The sequence below is a fragment of the Sardina pilchardus genome, chromosome 11 (genome assembly GCF_963854185.1).
Source record: "Sardina pilchardus chromosome 11, fSarPil1.1, whole genome shotgun sequence".
Classification (NCBI taxonomy): domain Eukaryota; kingdom Metazoa; phylum Chordata; class Actinopteri; order Clupeiformes; family Clupeidae; genus Sardina; species Sardina pilchardus.
The window spans coordinates 2,279,240-2,297,858 of NC_085004.1; the positions used below are offsets into that span (position 1 = coordinate 2,279,240).

The following is an 18,619-nucleotide window of genomic DNA, read 5'->3' on the forward strand; positions in this document are numbered from 1 at the left end:
ATAACTAGGTCATCCTTCTCTATAAAGAATCCTCTTAAGTACTTTTACAGTGTCGAAGCCCTGCGCTCGAGAAAGAATCGTTCATTTTCATATCGGGAGTAATTAATTACCCAGAAGTCCCTCTCAAATTCTCTTCTGAAGTCACCAGGGGCCTGGGAAAGGGTTCAGGAAAAGCTCACACTTGAGAGTAGTATCAGTCTAATGCTACCGCACTGCTCTGCCTGTTGCAGTAATCCCTCTCTCGCCCTTTGCTTACAGTAGGGAAGGAATGAAGGCAGCAGGAGACTGCAGGACTGTTTAACGGCCCAGCTCTTCAGCAGGGTCGGAACACAACTTACACTTAGGCTCGAGCACCGCTCTATAAAACAGACCTCACGTCCATAACGCCTCGATAGAGCTTTCAGAAACGTTCCGACTTCGTATATATCATGCATGTTCTAAGATGTAAAACCACAGAGGATAACAAAGGGAGCATAAATGATGGCGACGATAAAGAAAAAACGGATCTCGCATAGCTCTCTCTCTCTCCCTTCTCTCTCTCTTTCTTTCTCTCTCTTCTCTCTCTCTCTCTCTTCTCTCTCTCTCTCTCTTTCTCTCTCTCTTGAGGCTCACATGAGACATGAGATAGAGAGTTCCTGTGTGGAGGGAAACTGTAGTGTCATTCCAGTGTTCATCCAAGCTCTTTGTCCAAGCACATCTGTGGGATACTCCCAGTGTCTGCAGACATCTGGGAACAATCCGGGCGGCAAACAGCTCCGCAGTCTCCCCTCCGCTGGATCGCAGCAGCCCCCGTGCACAGGCCAGGGAGACCAGCAGACGCTGGGCAGCAAACGGTCAAATTATAACTTTTTACGATGTCTGAGGGACTGGCTTTATGATATTAGCGTAGTCCTGAGACACTGTTTACACATACACCCACGCACGATATAAAAATACATGAACTTTCTGTTCTGTCCTGTGTTAACAGGGAGTGGGCTTGAATGAGGAGGCCTTGAACTGGCCATATGAGTCTCAACGTTGGCTCCATTTGAGCTTCTCCATGTTTACACAAAAACAATAGATTTGGTGTGAAAGTGAGAGCAACACAATGAATTAGGTCACTACTTTTCCTGGAGGGGTCCCAGAAAACGTGTTTATACCAAAATGCCATCTAACGTCTCACGTTTTTTTTTTTTTCCAGCCTCAGAGTTCCAGAGTTAAGCCCAGCCTTCCCTTCTTCCCTTCAGCTCTTGGATTACCTTCAGTGCACAGCCATGCCAAGCCTTCCCCTGGCTACAAACTGGATGACCTAATCCACCAGCATGTTCCTCAACTGTCTTGTGGATTTGGATATTTGGGTGGAACTCATTTCAAGACAGCTGTCAGTATTCATTTGCTGCTTTTAGAGCCCACATAACGCTAGGACCAGACAATGGTGTCCCTGTGGCATTTGGAGCGTTTTGAATGCATACCATCACATACATTTAGCATCCAGCCAACTCTAGATTTACAACTCGGTCACAGCTTTATGACTAGATTTATCTCCTTATTTCCTCTCTTGAACAAACAAACACAGTGTCCTTTAAATATGTGGTCACAAAATGGTCTACACTGTGCATACTGAACTATCAGAGTGAATTCCATGACACACTGTTTAAAATCTGATTTAAAAACAGCAGAGAATGAGTGCAGGCTATCTCACCATATTGTGTAGTGGATAACTATCATTTAACTGCTACTGACCATGAGACATACAAATGTGTGATAAGACACAGGCGACAGGAAAACAAGAAGTCAACAATAAAAAAAAAACATCTTGTATTGCATCTAATTCAGCCTGTTGCCAAGTGACCACAAACAAAGTGTTTATTTTGCGGTTGCCTCATAATATTGCAGCCCACGTCATATTTTAAGTCTGCGCAACCAGATTAAATTAATCAGCATTTAATGAAGTCAGTCCACAACCTTGGACACATATCCTTAGTGAGGGGTGGGACCGTAAATTCCTTTGGAGTATCCAAACTATGCCATTATCAGTGCTACTATACTTCACTGTCAACAGTGAAAAGTTCAGATTTAACCTAATCCAATCTTGGATAAGAATCCCATCGTTAACCTAAAATATCTCCAATTACACTTGACACTGATGAAGTCCTTAAACACACATCAGAGCCAAAACCAAACCTTTTTCTAAAATTGTAAAGTAAGGATGGAGCCCATTTCATTGTCTAGACTACAACTAGCTGCCTTGGACTAAAAGAAAGGATAATTGAAAAGAACAATTCACTTCTGAACTACTGACAGAGAAACAAAATAGTGCTGTTTTACTGGAAAACACACTCATGTCTGTGCTTGTTATTTAGCTGATTTTCACTGACTGAATTTCAGCTCAATGACTGTCATCAGCTACAGTTGTTTTCCTTGGTTTGACTTGGCTATTACTGAAGACACTACTCATTCTTTCCAAAAGAAAACAAACATTTCTTAACCTATATATCTGCTGACAGACTGCAGAAAGACTCCAGTATCACATGGACATCCCTTTGTTTGTATGTATAACACCTTAGATTATAATAAAAATATCTGACTTCACCATTTCTATACAAAATATAGGTTTCTGCTTTTGTAAACATGATGTTGCTTTTCCTTATTTAGGCTTTTATGCATGTGTTCTCCAAAAAATAAGGAAAGAAAAAATGCTTGGCAATAAACCCAGGCAAAGAATAGTCCTCTCTTTCACACAACCATTTCCAGCAGCAAACTTCCAACACATCTGCATTAAATAGAGCAAGTAAAGCAGATGAGACCAAATGGACAAGATATTCCAAAAAGCAGCCTTTCAAAAGCACCAGAAAAGAAATAGGGGGGACTCAAGCTACAATGCCACACACATAAAAACACAAAATAAAGAGCTAATCTGTGGTTGCAATATCAGAGGGGTGGCCAACCAAACATTTCCTTGACAGAAACCAAAGGCTTTATACCATCTGCATGTGGGCTATTGGCTCTGATGGGACTCCAATGTCATTGGCTCTAAGACGAAACAGCCCTTCACAGCCACAGCAACACAAGCCTCAGAGACAGACTTACAGGAACCCCCAGTTCAGAAAGAAAACTAAGATCTTTTTTCCTCGTCTTTATTGTGTGATATGGAATCAAAGGCGCCGTGCACAGCCCACAATCAGGCATGAGAAGTAACATTTCTGATATTGCCTTTGGCTCGGAGCTTCTAGGCGTAACCATTATACTCTGTCCAGAACCCAGCTTTCCCATTTATGCGACTCGTACTGTAGTTCAGCTCTGTTTATAAATCTGAAACACATTTCCATCCCACCCCTCTCAACAGGTAGAAACAGAATACGTGAGCCAGCCCAGCTCTTGTATACAATAAACGAAAACTATCCCATTTAAGAGGCGATGGTAGCCATGCTCTGCATATAAAACAACATTACATAGAGCGTCAGTCTGACTTATGACAGCCTTATGGAGCCACAGTAAAGAGCCCGAATTTTATTGGGGTTATAGCAGAGTCTCAATGATGTCAAGATTTAATAACGCTGCTTTGGTATCACACATAACTCTGATTCATAGAACTGCCACTTAGAGGAACTCACTTTACATCTGTTTGCACATCAGCTAGTATCTGACTGGCTCGTACGTACAGTACAGTACGCTCATGACAAATAGCTGACGTCCTGCCAGACTAGCCTGCACAGCAGAAGTACATATTCCAGACAACCATGTGGAGAGGAAATGGTGTCTATGTACATCATGGCTGAAAAAGACGAGACTGTCTCTTCACTGACTTCTTATGCATGCATGTGAAAAGCAGACAATAAAATGAAATGTCTCCTCCGAGCCACCTCTTTTATCATGTCACTCCAGACTTCCAGAAGTGCCACTGAACAACTCCTACTAATATTGCCTGCCACACCTCTGTCGCAGATGAAAATGATAAAAAGATGATTTTTTTTTATCCAAAGCATGTCCTGTGATAAAGAGACAACAAAAAAACGTAGTCTTTTACCTCTTTCACACTGGGCTCCAGTGAAACCATAGGTGCAGACACAGCGGTTGGGAGCCACACATCGACCACCATTTAGGCATCCATTCTCACAAACGGCTGTGAAAAAAACAGGGGAACATATGACAATGTGTCCTTTTAAGCAGGGGCCTACTACACCATTAAATTGTCCTAATTAGAACAAAGGATCATGCATTCCAATTGGGGCCTTATCAAGAACATTGCGCCGTTAAGGATAAACGGATCTTACGTTGTCCACAGTGAGCTCCATTGAATCCTTTCTGGCACATGCAGCTGTCTTCTGCACAGGTTCCTCCGTTCATGCAGCGGATGTTGCAGTGCTGAACTACAGTCCAGAGAAAGAGCAGTGAGCGGGCATTAGCTTTGGGACAAACACCTACAGTAACAATGCCTTCAGGATACAGATTCCTGACGTACTGGGTACATGGGGGCCCGCTGACCAATGGGTCATCATTTTAGATCCATCTCTACTCTGATCCCATAAGGCTTTGCTACAGCAACAAATGTAAGTACTCAAGAGCAGACCGCTGGGTTACCATTTAGCTTATAAAAGCATTATAAATGTTTTATAAGACAATGACAGGACACCAGGGGGTTGGAAAAACACATATACTAATTTAACTGGCAAAAACAAATGACCAGAGTGTGTAAAACTGCTGTGTTGCCTACGTTAAAACATGAGGCAGTTACTCATGGATCTTTTCCACAGAACACACCCAGTGCAGAGCATTGAGACTAGCCTGTAGTCAAAATGTGCGACTGAGCCATGTGACCTATTTAACATAGCAACGAACTAAATGATGCGACATTAGGACACTGTCCTAAGTGAATTTTAATAACATACTTCTAGGCAACCCAGCTGCACTGTTGACACATAAACACAAGGGAATTAGGCATAGGACCGGATATAACATCATGCACAAGGCAGGGCAGAAACCAAAAACTGATTTCAATTAGAATGATCTTTGCCAAAGCGCAAAAAAACATCCCAACTGAACAGGAGGAAACATTAACGTGATCCTTATCCCCACATTTTCAGAGACCCTATTGTTTTCTTTTCCATTTGTGTGTAATGGGCTAACAGTGGCTTGCCAGAGGGCTATGGTTACATGTCAGTGTAATGGCGGTGGTTACATTAATGACGCTAATACTAGTCTAGCAATTGTGATAAGACATTGTGACAACAACAGTGATAAAAGAAATTGTGTAAACGCACTCCAAATGGAGAAGAGGGAGAGTCATTTGGTTCTGCTGTGAGGCACAGACAACTAATTAGACAGAAACTCGTGAGTGGATTGTACAGGGTCCCCCACTAACATCTCGAATGGAAATTTCCAGCACATTACCTGATTTGGAGCCGCAGGATGGGGAGATCTGACCAGTTGGACAGGTGCACATGTTGGGTCTGGAACAGAACCCATCTCCACAGGAGCTTCTGCAAATGGCTGTGGAGGGCAGCGAGATCAAAGAGCCTCAGAATGGGACAAATCAGGCCAGACTAAACAGAGAGAGATACTTGTTTATCACACGTGGGCCGGAGAGGTTGGGGGCAGCAGGGCTCAGGCTGGGGCAGGGGCAGCGAATGAAAGGAAGGGAAATCGCACAGCGGTGCTTCGTCCCCCGGGACTTGGAGCTGGCAAGGTAAACCAACTTTCAGATCAATCAGGGAGAATGTCGAGCTTGACCCCACTTCCTTGGTTTCAACTGTGAAACAATATCATGACCCTGTCCAGAGTAGGGCAGACAGCCAGACTGCAATCATAGAAAACAGGGCTGAGAGACAGCAGCCTTCCTGAGCCCTCACGTGTGGGAAAAAAGCAGCTTTCTATTTGTTCAAGGAGGAAAAACAACATTGTGGAGCGTGGATCTGTACCAAACTTGGGCTACCCACATTGTAAGCAGGCCTACTACCACATAGCTCTTTGGCCCATAACTCTGCCTACGACCTTGCTAAAGAAACACACACACACACACACACACAAATGTATACACACAAATCAAGTTCTCATTCCTATGTCCAAAATGTCTGAAAGTAGCAACATCAATATTTCATTATGCCTACACAGCTATACTATAGCGGCACATGTGCATGTGCATGCTGTATAATTAAATGTACTGCATGTGTATAGTGCAAGTTTATCATGCATATGATACCCCTGCTGTAGGCCCACATGTTGCTTTATTTAGATGACAGTTACAAGGCGGTCTCTCTTCATAACTGAAATTCTCTTTCTTACAGTAAATTTTACAAGACATGTGTTTTAGACTGAAGAAAATATGTACAAGGGCTGTCACACTTACGAACAATGCACTGGTTTCCTCCACTAAGGGTCTTCCACCCAGGGCAACAGTAAGAGTTGAAACGTGATCCGCACACATTTGGCCTGATGTAGAGCATAAACAATTCAAGACACTTCGCATGAAGTCGACTGCACTACATTTGGTGCGCATGCTGAAAGGAAAAACTCTGTGACATCTGCTTATGGAGAATATTGACTTTCTATACATTCTGAGCAATATGTTATTTTAATGACCTATTATAACAGTCATCCAGAGTGACATTTCTACACAAGCTGAAGTGAAAGCGCAGAGGACAAACAGCACAACCTATTGGTCATGTTCTAATCTAGCAATAACCTGGGGTGCATTATAAATCAAGGATCTGACACACTTCACCTGAATACTCAGATGCATGCAATATTTACATATGGGACTGGAAGTGACACTATAGGAAACAGCAAAACACCCCCACAGCTATTGTAATGTCTAATACATAAAAATGGCCAGAGATACATCATTTTACACATTATTCAACCTGTTGATATTATACTGACACATATACTATAGTGTGCTGATACATATGCTCACATGTCGTCTAGGATATGGTGCAAGGAGAGAAAAAGAATTGAACAGCATCTGCATTACAATGGTGTGCCAGTGTTCTGTGGAGCATTCCTAGAGGAACGGATGTCCAATGGACTCCTTTGTTTAAAGTATAACTTATTTTTGCAGCAAAGCAGGAATGCTGCAGCTTGCCAGTATTTAATTACCAAACTCTCCTCCAGCCTTCCCATCAGGCCAGCTCATTTCTTGGCAAATTAGGAACAGAAAAGCCTGAGACTGAACGCTCTGCTGATGACCATTGTGGGGCTTATTTAAAGTCAAATGCTCAGTTCTATTAGTTCATAATTACTGTACAAATCAATGAGATAATAATTTAATATCTCATGTGACCAAGTTCTTGACCCTACTCACACTGTTTTATATCTCAAATCTGATTATTATCATCACCATCATCATCATCATCATCATCATCATTATTATTACTTTTTTATTAATATCATACTTTACTAGTTGTTAGTCATGCATGATGCATACTGTCTAGTCATGGTTAATTATCAGACGTATGGGGCAGGTGGAGGTATTGGGGGAGGAGGGGGGGGGGACTTGCTAAGAGCGCGCAAAGAAAAAGTAGCCTACCCTTTGAGAACATCTTGACCTCCGCCTCTCCGCTTCGACCTGTTGGCTCTTTGCTCAGCGGATCTACCAGGCTTGCTTTCTAAGATGCCAACATCTTGGGCATCGACTTTGACCAACAAGACCGCTGCAAGTCCCAGGGTAAACTTCAGCAGCCACCCCTGCCACATACTGCCTTTATGTTCCTTCCCAATTCAAAATGCGCTTCTCCTCTTTAAAAACTGTATATCACCGAGTAGAATCCCTCTTCTTACTGAAATATGTATATGATCCCAAGTCTGGAAAAAAGAAAAGCATAGTTGTTAACAGGAAATGCATCTATTCAGATGTTGAAACTAACTAAGTTGAACATTCACTGCAAGACAAGATGCGTCAGAGTTCTTAACTGTAAAAACGCTTACCAAGTTTGTGCTAAAATGCATGCTCATAAATTCTTGTAACGGACAACAGAAAATAAATGCAATACAGTAAAGCAAAATCCTACTATGTCGTACCTTTTCTCCGAAAGGAGATTGTTCCTTCGTGACCAAACCAACAAGATGTGCGATTGTTTTCAAACACTGCGCTGCATAAACGTTTTCAAGGGACACTTTTAAGTCCCAAAACAGAAGACGTAGTCGTTCAAACGCAATGTAACTCACACCATCATGTAGCTTTCCGATCAATCTGATGTATCGGTGTGATGGAGGTTTGAATGAAATGATAATCAAAGATGTTTGGGCATTTAGCAAGATGATGAGAAATAATCCCCTCGCAGACTCCTTCTCATCGTCTCTGTTGAATTTGCTCCCCTGCTCTCATCCACAGCTCCACTTTCCGACGAAACTTTCTCTCCTGGTCTCGCGATACACTAATTCCTGCTCAAATTAAGTGCGGTGGGTTAACTTTTAAAAAAAAGACGGGAGGGAGAGGGAGAGAGAGAGTGAGAGTGGGAGAGAGAGAGAGAGAGAGAGAGAGAGAGAGAGAGAGAGAATGGGGGAATCAGCCCTGTGTTTACTTTCCTTTACAAACTGTTGTGATTATGCTGTTGATTCAGCTGACATTCAGAGGTGACATTTGCTTTAAATGAAGCACAATTAGAGTGCTCTACAATTTCAGCATACACATATTGTGAATTGTCTCATTCCATGGCTTGTTTTATGTCTACAACTTTAAGTATCATCTTACACCTATTTGGGATCATTTCTGTTAATTCATCATATCACTCACACACAAGTGAAGAGCACATGCTGCTTGTCCTGTGCTGCTTGATGAGGGTAATACTCTGTGCTATGTCCAGTCTTGTGACTTATTCATATTTTGGACACAGCATCATCTCTTGTCCCTGTCCCAAGGCACGTTTTGCTTGTCTGCTTTGTGTCTGGCAGTCTATCACAGGCCCTTGAGTCATGTAATGAATCCGCTGAGTGGCTATTCGAACAATGCACAATTGACTCCCCTCAGCCTCTCCTGAAACCTGACATTGGACTTGGACTGGTCCGTGTGAGCGAATTTATTGCCTTCCTCCCTCAAACTGCAACCCCAATAACAAGACCAGTGGTGCTTCCTCCAAACTACGGCGTTTCAAACGTAGCATCTCAGAGAAATGAGCGTCAACACCATTTTTAAGCACAACAGCGGGGAAGCCATTTGGGGAAATCATTTAATAGGCTACTCCAAAGTGATCTGCACAACACATGTAAAATAAAACACTATGTCCATGTTAGCTATACCTGCAATATGGTATTTGATTTGTATTTCTCCAGATGTGTACTTTTTACATTAAATCTCACAATGGAATTTCTATAGGGATATACTGTATCTTACATACTTTTGTAGACAATCCATCAACAAAAATACAAAAGAGCACATTTCATAGCAGCTGCTCAGGTCAGTTCAGCTAGCATAATTCAGTTAAATTTATTTAAGTTGGCAAGTAATTCACTCAGTTTCCATGTATGAAAACCAAACTATGTTTAATGTTAAAATGAGTTACAGTATATTTTGCTCACAATGACAGTATCAATTCTAAAGGCATGCATTTTTCTATGATTTTCTGAATTTATTTTTTAAGTTTGACATTTTCTGCTGATGCCATCAGTGTACAGACACTATATAACAGGAGGAAGAAAAACACATCTTATACTGTATGAAATATTGACAGTGTCACAATATCCCAGACATGACGACTGGCTCGTTATGCAGACTACTTGGCCTAGAATTCTCCTTTAACGAATAAAAGTGCATGTCTGTCTTTGCATGAAGTATTTCAGAAGGCCTAATGAGGGGCTGTTTGAGAGAAAATATTAGGGAATTTCAGAGAGAGGGTGGGAGAAAACGGAGCAGAACTCTCTAACATGGAAATGATTTGTTTTGTGAGCCACACCCGGCCCTTGTTGGAATAAGGTCTGAAACAAGTGAGTCGAGTTCTTCCATGCAGCCAGCCCTTGGTGTGGAGATCTGGTAGGAGGCCAAAATGCCTCTCTCTCTCCTTTTCTTTCACTTACCCTCTCTCTCTCTCTCTCTGTGTCTCTCTCACTCACTCTCTCTCACTCACTCCCTTTCTCTCTCTCACTCACTTACTCCCTTTACTCTCTCGTTCTCTCTCACTCTCTCTCTCTCACTCACTTACTCCCTTCACTCTCTCGTTCTCTCTCTCTCTCTCTCTCTCTCTCGCTCCCTTCTTCTCCAGATGAGGAGAACAGCTGGTGATCGCGCTGGGTCTTAGGTTTCCTCTCCCCCTCCAGAGCAAACACTGGCGGGGTACCCGTCACTGGTGCCGAGCTAAAGCCTGAAATCACTCTCCGCAGCGCCACGGCCCGCTCATCAATAACACAAAGAGTAGCCTCATCGCCTGCCCTGGGCTACAGTACAGGGAGGAGCACCTCCAGGCTCCAGCTCACCCTCTCCATGCAGGCGCAGAAGAGGCGCGATGTGTTTTCTTACTGTAATGAGTACAGTGGACGGGGCCTTTGATTTATCGTGTTTACCTTCATCTTCTGAGATCTTCTCTGCCGTTTGTCATAATCAGCTGAGATGTTGCGATTGCCTCAAATGAAGAGTGTGGGGGGAAGGTCTGCCTGTGGTTGTTTATGGACGCCGCAGATTCATTGGTTTTCGCTCCAGCACATTTGACCTGCTGGACGGACCGCTCAAACCACCATAGCATTCCAGCCCTGTGCTATCTGGCCATTAAGTATGTGTGTGTGTGAGTGTGTGTGCAGAATCCCAGTAATGACAAGGCTATGTCAAACTGACATGTCTTCCATGAACCCATGAAGATACGAGGAGCGCAGAGGCCAGGGCGTCAGAGCTGCGGTTAAACGGATCGCTCTAAAGCTCGGCCCGGTCTCTGCCAAGTGCTCTGGCTTTCGTTGGTTCCTCTGCTGTTTTTATTTGTTTTAACTCGTGCTCTCCCTCCACAGGAAATTGTATGCGAAAGGCCATTCACACTAAAGCAGACTTTCATCTCCCTCTCCAAATCTGAGACGCACTCCTATGCTTTTGCTGTGGGAGGAAACTTTTTTTGTCCAGAGTCATGCCTAGAACAGCAACTCTCACTCTAGATATCTTTTCTTCAGCTATGACCAAACAAGAGCCCTTACAGCACTACTATTTTTTGAATGTTATTCTCCACAGCATTTCAGGCTGTTTATCCTCAGCCTGAAATTGCCTTATGGGCCATACTGCATGTGAGCTCAAATACTATGAATAAAACAGATGTGGGAGGGCGAAAACTGTGACCTACTTACAATCGGATTTTTTTTTTTTTTTTTTGCAGTCTTTGTTGCCGTCTTAGCAGTTTCACTTTTTCGCCGGACACAATATGGCAGCGCTGTCTGTGGCCTTTCACAATGCTCTCCTAATAGCTGCGATTCTGATGATCAGTCCTTCTGCTTCAAACATTTACTTTCCTCAAATTTTCTCACACTATTTATTGTCTTTGGCCCCACACTGCACGTCTTATTTCATTTCCTCCTGTCTTTAGCAACAGGACTGTTGCCAGTCTCCCTGCCAGATGCCGGAGGAGAATGAGATGGAGCACAGATGAAAATGTATTGCTCAAACACAAAGCTGTTTCCTAATGTTTCATAACTCATAATTAAGATGCTTTTGACATTCAAACATGTTACATGTTCAGTCGTGATTCATGAAGCCATACTAAATCAACAAAATGTTCAAAACATGGGCAAATGTAAAATGTTATCAGCTGAGAGCATTGATAGGCATCATTTTCATGATGTATGAGGAACGTGTGAAGAGTAAGTAGAAGCTCACATACTGTAATGTGGAGCTCTGCACACTCTTTTGTCCTCTTTAAATGCATTCGGAAACAGTGTGTTTGGAGGCCAGCATGTTTGGAGCAAACTTTCCAGCGCAGCTACGTCTGCTTTACCTAATGGCTCACTGCTGTGCTGAGATAGTTTGTTAAGGGGCTCACAGGGAGGGGATCCACTGTCCAGCTGGTAAAGCAAAACAGACACTGAATGAAGTGAAGGGAAAGCCTGTCCAAGCCCCTCTCTGTCATACATAGACACACACATAGACACACACACACACACACACACACACACACACACACACACACACACACACACGCGCGCCTCCTCATTCAGCCACATGTGCTTTTGGCTCGGCTAGTTCAGAAAGATAGCAGGAACAGGTGGGTTCACACAATACATCAAACGCCACACTCAGGATGCAGTGGAAAAGAGCAGTGCGGAGACAACAAGCATTTCCAAGACCTGACTCATTCATCACGCCGGAGCAGTCCATGGGTAAGTCCCTAGTTTGTCCGCTGGACAGCATTTGGGCTGCTGATGTTGCAAGAAGCTCTAGACCTTAGCGAGGAGGGGATGATTCTGATTACAGAACTATTCTGCACTCGCAGGCCGAGGAAGATCCCGACTGCTTCCTGTCAAACTCGGATAAAAAAAAAGTTATGCTCTGGGAAATCATGAGTGAATTTGGCTTCAGGAGGCCCCGGGACGAGACACAACAGAATGTAACACAGCGAATGTGGCCGGAATGTCACACAGAATAGGCTTAGACAGGACCATAATTGTTCAGTTGTAAAAGTTCTCATTTTTAACACACAGCAAAAAATGCCTGGAGATATTTAAATTCCAGAGTCAACTTCAGGTGAATCCTTTTTTTGGATTGAGGTCGCCAGCTTCCAGGCAAACTCTTTGTTTACTGTTTTCCCCTTCCCTCCCGGAAGCAACCCATCCACAGTAGGGCACATAAGTGCACAAACTTCCACTTCAGGCATTTATCTCAACATGCCGTGTGAGTTAACATGTCTCCCCACATATTTGACCATCTTAGGGATGGAAAACATTCTGTTCCTCATTTACCCCCAACCCCACCCAGCCCATCGTTGTATGGGGACATCTGTGCTGATATGCATCTGAACTAAAGAGTGAAGTATTGTATTATTAACTCTGACCACAGCATTCTCCATGCTATGTATACAGTACATACCGTGTGTACAGTAGAAGCGCTAGAACGTGTGATGAGGTACAACATGGGGTGCTGCCGTAAGCACAGATACTGGGGAGGGTTGGAGTGTCACTGAGCCAAAGAACTGCGACAGTAATCAAAAACAGTTTGCTTCTCAGGCTTTAACTCTGCAGTCTGATGCAAAACAGTCAGAGCACAATTTGATGTTAATGACAATTGCTGAGGATGTTAAACAATGATCAGACGCATCAGACGACTTACAATTTAACATTCGGGCAATTTAACAAATCATGCATTAAAGACTCATTAACAAATCATGCGTTAAATATTTTACACAGAGTACTTTAAAACTTGGTTAAACAAGTTTACTTTTAACCATTCAACCATCATTTTGTGCTGCTCAAAAGATTAGCAGTAATATGGATAAGACTGTCACGTCAGATAAACAACATTCTGAATCAACACGAATGTGTCGTGTGATTTACAAATTCTGAAAATTTGAATTAAACCTAATTCATTATATTCACAGTAGTAATTTGATTTGATTTCATTCCACAGAAACTGACCTAGTTTCACAAGGAGAAGACATTGTGAGAGGGAGAGGGAAACAGTCAGACAGAGAGAGAGCAAGAAAGAGAGAGAGGGAGGGAGGGAGGGAGGGAGAGAGAGAGTCAAGCTCAGGGGCATACTGTTCTTGAAGCCATGAGGACACGCCATTTCCTCTAGTCAGTCTCACGCTGTGGGAAAGGTCTGAGAATGTGCAGAGAGAGAAAGAGAGTGAGAGAGAGAGAGAGAGTGAGACCACTACAACAGACAGAAATGCCGTCAGCTCACTCCAGCCCAGCCCAGCCCAGTCCAACTCAGCCCATCCCAGCTGCCCCTGGCTCCAGCAACAGTGGCACGTTCGGCACGTTCGCCCGGCCAGCAGCAACGGCGGCACAATTCCACCGGCTCCCTGCTGGGACGTCCACACCCCAGTCAGTCAGGCAGGCAGGCCCAGGTCACCGCGACAATGGAGGCTTAACATGCACGGTCACATGTCGCCCAGCCAAAGCCAGAAGACTCACTCAAGGCCTCGGGAAAACCCATGGGTACGAGGGATTTATGATGTGGCACTGCTACTCAAAATCACATTACACAGACCAGCACATGTGGCCTGCATTGAATTGATGGGGTGGGAGAATAACACTGTGGGGCATTCATTAATCTAGGATTCAGTTTATCCGCATGTCGTTTCCAAAGTGACTCAGAAAGGACAGATGCGTGCCTGGTGGTAGGACAAACAAATGACAAGCATCTAAACAAGAGACATACCTCAGCCCCAGGGTAATTCCCCACACCTTATTTAGACATCAACAGGCCTATTTATCTTGCTAGTTTGTCATATGCAACAGGTTTTTAACTTCACGTGACGTCATCCAAGGTCCAAGCTGACCACTTCAACTTCTAGTCTCTAAACATGCATGGGTTCTTGCAAAATATTTTAAACAACAAGCCTTCCGGTATGTCCTGGTATGTCTCAGTGGAAAAGATACTTCCCAAGCATGTCAAAAGTATTCCTTATGCTTGAGCTGTCTTTTTTTAATGAGTAAAAAGTCCAAAACCATGTGTAATACAGTACTGTACATATACATATATTTCTCCCACTGTAAGCTGGTTCCTCAGTGAATCCACGTTGACTGACTTGAGAACCAAGTGTTGATGCATTCATCACCCACCACAAATGAATTTGTTCCCTCACAGATTCCTCTCCAAACATCTTCCTGTTGACTTGTAAAGTAAAACAAACCCAGCCAATGGCCTTGATAAGGAGACATGGTTTATTTCCCACAGATCCCATTCTGATTAGCTCGGCATGACTTTGATAACATGGGGTTGAGGAGACGATTTCATGCCCCTTTAAAAGCTGTTGTTTATGGAGATATTGACCCTTTTCCGTCATGCAAAACTGCCTCGCCTGTGTTTGTTTCTCCGCCCCCAAACGAGCAGATAGAGCCGGCAGCCATGGCTTGTTTTGGAGACTCTTGTGCCAGCTGCCTTCCCTTTCATCAGCATGGCGTCTGGATGCTGGGAGCCAGGCCACTCTGACTCTCATCCCAAGATATTTTCCCTCACGACGAGAACAAGAGAACAAGAAGGAGAACCAAAAAGGGCTGGAGAGAACGTGCTGGAAGTCGGCGCGGAGAAGTACAGTAGGTGGGGACATGTCGCTTGGCCCCGTGGTGGAGGTGGGCAGAGAGGGTATCAGGGTTGGCCGCGCTCCATCCTGCCTCCCTATCCGTCCAACATATGGCTGCAGCTGACGCAGCTAATTGTGTATGCTCAGCTGCAGGCACTTTGCTCCTCACTGGGACTTTAATTATTCTCCATGACCTGAAGATTTCTCTCCCAAAGAAGTCTGCGAAGCACAGATATGTTTCGCCGCATCTGTTTCCACTCTGAGTCCCACAGGAAATGATGCATCCAAATCTATCATGCCTTACCTCAAACCAAGAGTGCACGAGGGGAGGGGGGGGCGGGGGGGGCGTTTGTGTGCATCATAGTCTCCCCAAAACAAACAAAGCCCTAAAACGAAAACAGTGATCTAGCAAGAAATAGACCACACTCTGTTTCACGAAGATGTCTCTGCTCAATGCACTGGTGCGCCTGATGTGTGTGTTGCGACAGGGGCCACTGCTCAAGACGTCCTCGCGGCAATTCCTTGACTCATCCCCTGACCATGTTTATGCGTCCCCTCCCTGATCGGAGTCAGGCGATCCATTGGCTGCCATCGCTGAGTTCTGAGGTGGGATGTTGACTTCTCTCCGCTAGAAGGCATTACTCAGTGCAGCAGGTTCACATCACAGGCCTGCTTCAGAGAGACCTGTGAAGTGTGTGTGCGTGCGGCGTGCGTGCGTGCGTGTGTGTGTGTGTGTGTGTGTGTGTGCGTGGTGATCATTATAGGTTGCACAGAGCAGCTACACGTGCAACACGCAACGTTTCAGATGACCTCATACAGTAGGTCATTATTTTTCTTGGGTAACTGGTCTTGGGCGAGGTAGATATGAGTCCATGGGCGTATGACCTAATGTTACCCCACTGGTGGGACTGGGAGCTTGGGAGAAGTCCCAGTCGGCTCACTCCAACCCTTTCCTTAGAGCAGGTATCCACTCAGACCTGCCTGCTTTCAAATGTAGGCTACCTCATGACATTTCTTTTCTTCAATGATTCAGTGATGCAATGTTCCAAAGCATTCTCTCCTATTTTAAGTTCTTCAGGAATTGTATACTTTCTGTTCTAGGCCAATAGTGTCTCAGTCAGTGTTTCACCAGGAGAGTCTGTCCTCGCAAGGAGTGCAAATCTGGGAGAGGGAGCAGCGCTGTGTTTACAGCTGCAGGAGACTTGTTTTCGCCCCGAGTCCTTAGCGTTCCTCAGTCTTTTTTGACCTCAATCTGACAAAACAGGCTCTCAGAGCAGAGGCATCGAGATTTATGTGACTAGAACCCCTCCAAATGCATCTTTCCGTTGGGATGCGAGCGCCACAGCCTCAACTGTCAACAACATACTTTTAGCAGTATGTCAAGCATTGGACCGGCACCGGATCTTCGCTGGAGTGATAGCTGTCCCAAAGCTCGCATGAAAATGGGTTTGTTTGTGCTGGGTTCAACAGTCTATTTGTTTTATACAACAATAAAACAAGTAGTGATAACCCCACTCGACGACAGGCTGTAATCGAGGTTTGCTTTTGAATGGTTGTACATGTATGTCATCGTCAGTTGGTACTAGCGTGACACATGCTGATTTCCTCTAAACAATACGTCATTTGGGGGCCATTTGAATTATCATTAAACATAAAAGTGTCCCAAACTGACACTGATCCTATAAACATGCCACAAGGGGGAACCAATGCACTGGGATGAGTGTGAATTTGGCTTATCAGCGAGCACACATCACATCTCCACAAGCACACAGATTCTGTCACAAACAATAAAAGAAGTTATCTTTATGGGCATCCAGAGACTGGAGAAATGGATAGAACTTCTCTTACTCAAATAAAAGGAATTATAGGGTGAAACAAAAGGAAAATATTCCCCAATATGTTCAATAGTCTGAAGAACCATGTTGACTGATAAAAGACAATTGGTTTTTCATGACATTGGTTTATAAGCCTTTTGCTTTGATGAAATGTAAAATAAATAAATAAATAAATGGAAAAGCTTGCAAAAATGTGCTTTGCTCCCTCATTCCCTGTCCGTGGCAGACATTCAAGTGCACTAGATATTTTTTCCCCAGGAATTTGGGCTACAAGAAACATGCTACGGACTGAAGCGCTGCTTTAGCTGTCACAATCCATATCTTGCTTCACATGCTCAACAGACACTAGCCTACTGAAGAAACCTCCCGGCACGCATTTAAGCCTCGCAACAGTGAGGTTTCCTACAGCGCCTCGCCTGATAGCCACAACATGAGGGCCAGTTAGCATCTATGACAGTGATGTAGAGGTCTTTACTGTCAAAGCTCGAAATGAGTTGTAAATCCCATGCAAGCCTCTCTATGCATTATGGGCGTGACGCCGGTAGCAACATAATAACAGACTTGAAGAAACACCATCCAGAGGCTGAGCCACGAGCACCACAGACCAGCGGGTCGTGTTAGAGCGTTCCCCAAACAGATGCCAGGAGAAGAAATATGCACTGACAGTCGGGGCTGTGCTAATATACATCAGTGTGAAATAGCCACAGCCGGAAACAATCAAGCGCCTGAGCCATGCTTTCAGCATGAATGATAGCAATAATTACCTCAGAAAGAAGACAACTATGAGCGCAGAGGGCTGGACACAATTCTGGATGCTTTTTTAGCTCTCTCAATTGTGTGTTTAGTTTTACGAACATGTTTGTGTGTATTGCTGCTTTTAAAAAGCCATACATCTCCCCCAAAACTGAAACATTTGATAAGTGTTGTACTACATGCTAAATACTGAAGCTTCAAATTAGGTCTCTAGGTTCCTGGTCCTTTACGGCTGTCTGGAAAGCAAGACAGATGTATACTGTGTCCTTACGTAAAAGCAGGCCACCAATCAGAGGTGCAATTTGAAGAAATTGTAGATCAACTGGTAGACATTAGACTGAAGTCATTAAGGGCAAATCTTGGCTCACCATAAGGGCTTGAGGCCCCAGCAGAATCTCTCTCAGCTGAAGTGCAGCTCCAAGGAGGGACACTGGTCTCTGTCTGCCCCAACAAAACAGCATGAAAAACAAATTAGATATACTGCACAGGTATTCTAGTCTAAACAGCTAAAGAGCTAACTGTAACCTCTGGATGGCTGAATGTGTCATTCTTAAAGTGCTGAAATCCACTGATAATACACCAAACAACTTTTCTTAGAAGGAAAAAGACACGGACAAAGCATACTGTAGCACTCTTTGTACGTACAGTAGGTGGTCTTATTACTTTCCTTATGAACTAATCAACTAGAAAAAGTTTTTTTTCTGACCACAAGGAAAGGCAACAAATGCGAATGAGTTCAAGACATACACTTGGTTATAAAAACACATGGAAAAAAAAAAACATTACAATGTGTCAGCCTCGCCCGTCCTGGAAGACAACATATATCATTTCACATTTCATTTCATTTGGAAGGGCCACTCAATGTTTTCTTTCTGTCTTTTTTCTCCCCTGGCTGCTGCAGACGGGCCT

At 43.9% G+C, this 18,619-nt stretch overlaps 1 protein-coding gene across 1 annotated transcript in view; it reads right to left on the reverse strand.

Annotated features, from left to right (window-relative positions):
- Positions 1 to 8,252, reverse strand: part of fbn1 (fibrillin 1) — a 65,910-nt gene extending 57,658 nt beyond the window's left edge. The window contains exons 1-6 of the mRNA XM_062548665.1: positions 7,996 to 8,252; positions 7,505 to 7,779; positions 6,326 to 6,408; positions 5,371 to 5,469; positions 4,254 to 4,349; positions 4,007 to 4,102 (exon numbers count right to left, since the gene is read on the reverse strand). Of these exons, the coding sequence (XP_062404649.1) occupies positions 4,007 to 4,102; positions 4,254 to 4,349; positions 5,371 to 5,469; positions 6,326 to 6,408; positions 7,505 to 7,671 (541 nt within the window). The 5' untranslated portion in view covers positions 7,672 to 7,779; positions 7,996 to 8,252. The remainder of the gene's footprint in view (positions 1 to 4,006; positions 4,103 to 4,253; positions 4,350 to 5,370; positions 5,470 to 6,325; positions 6,409 to 7,504; positions 7,780 to 7,995) is intronic.
- Positions 8,253 to 18,619: the final 10,367 nt, after the last annotated feature.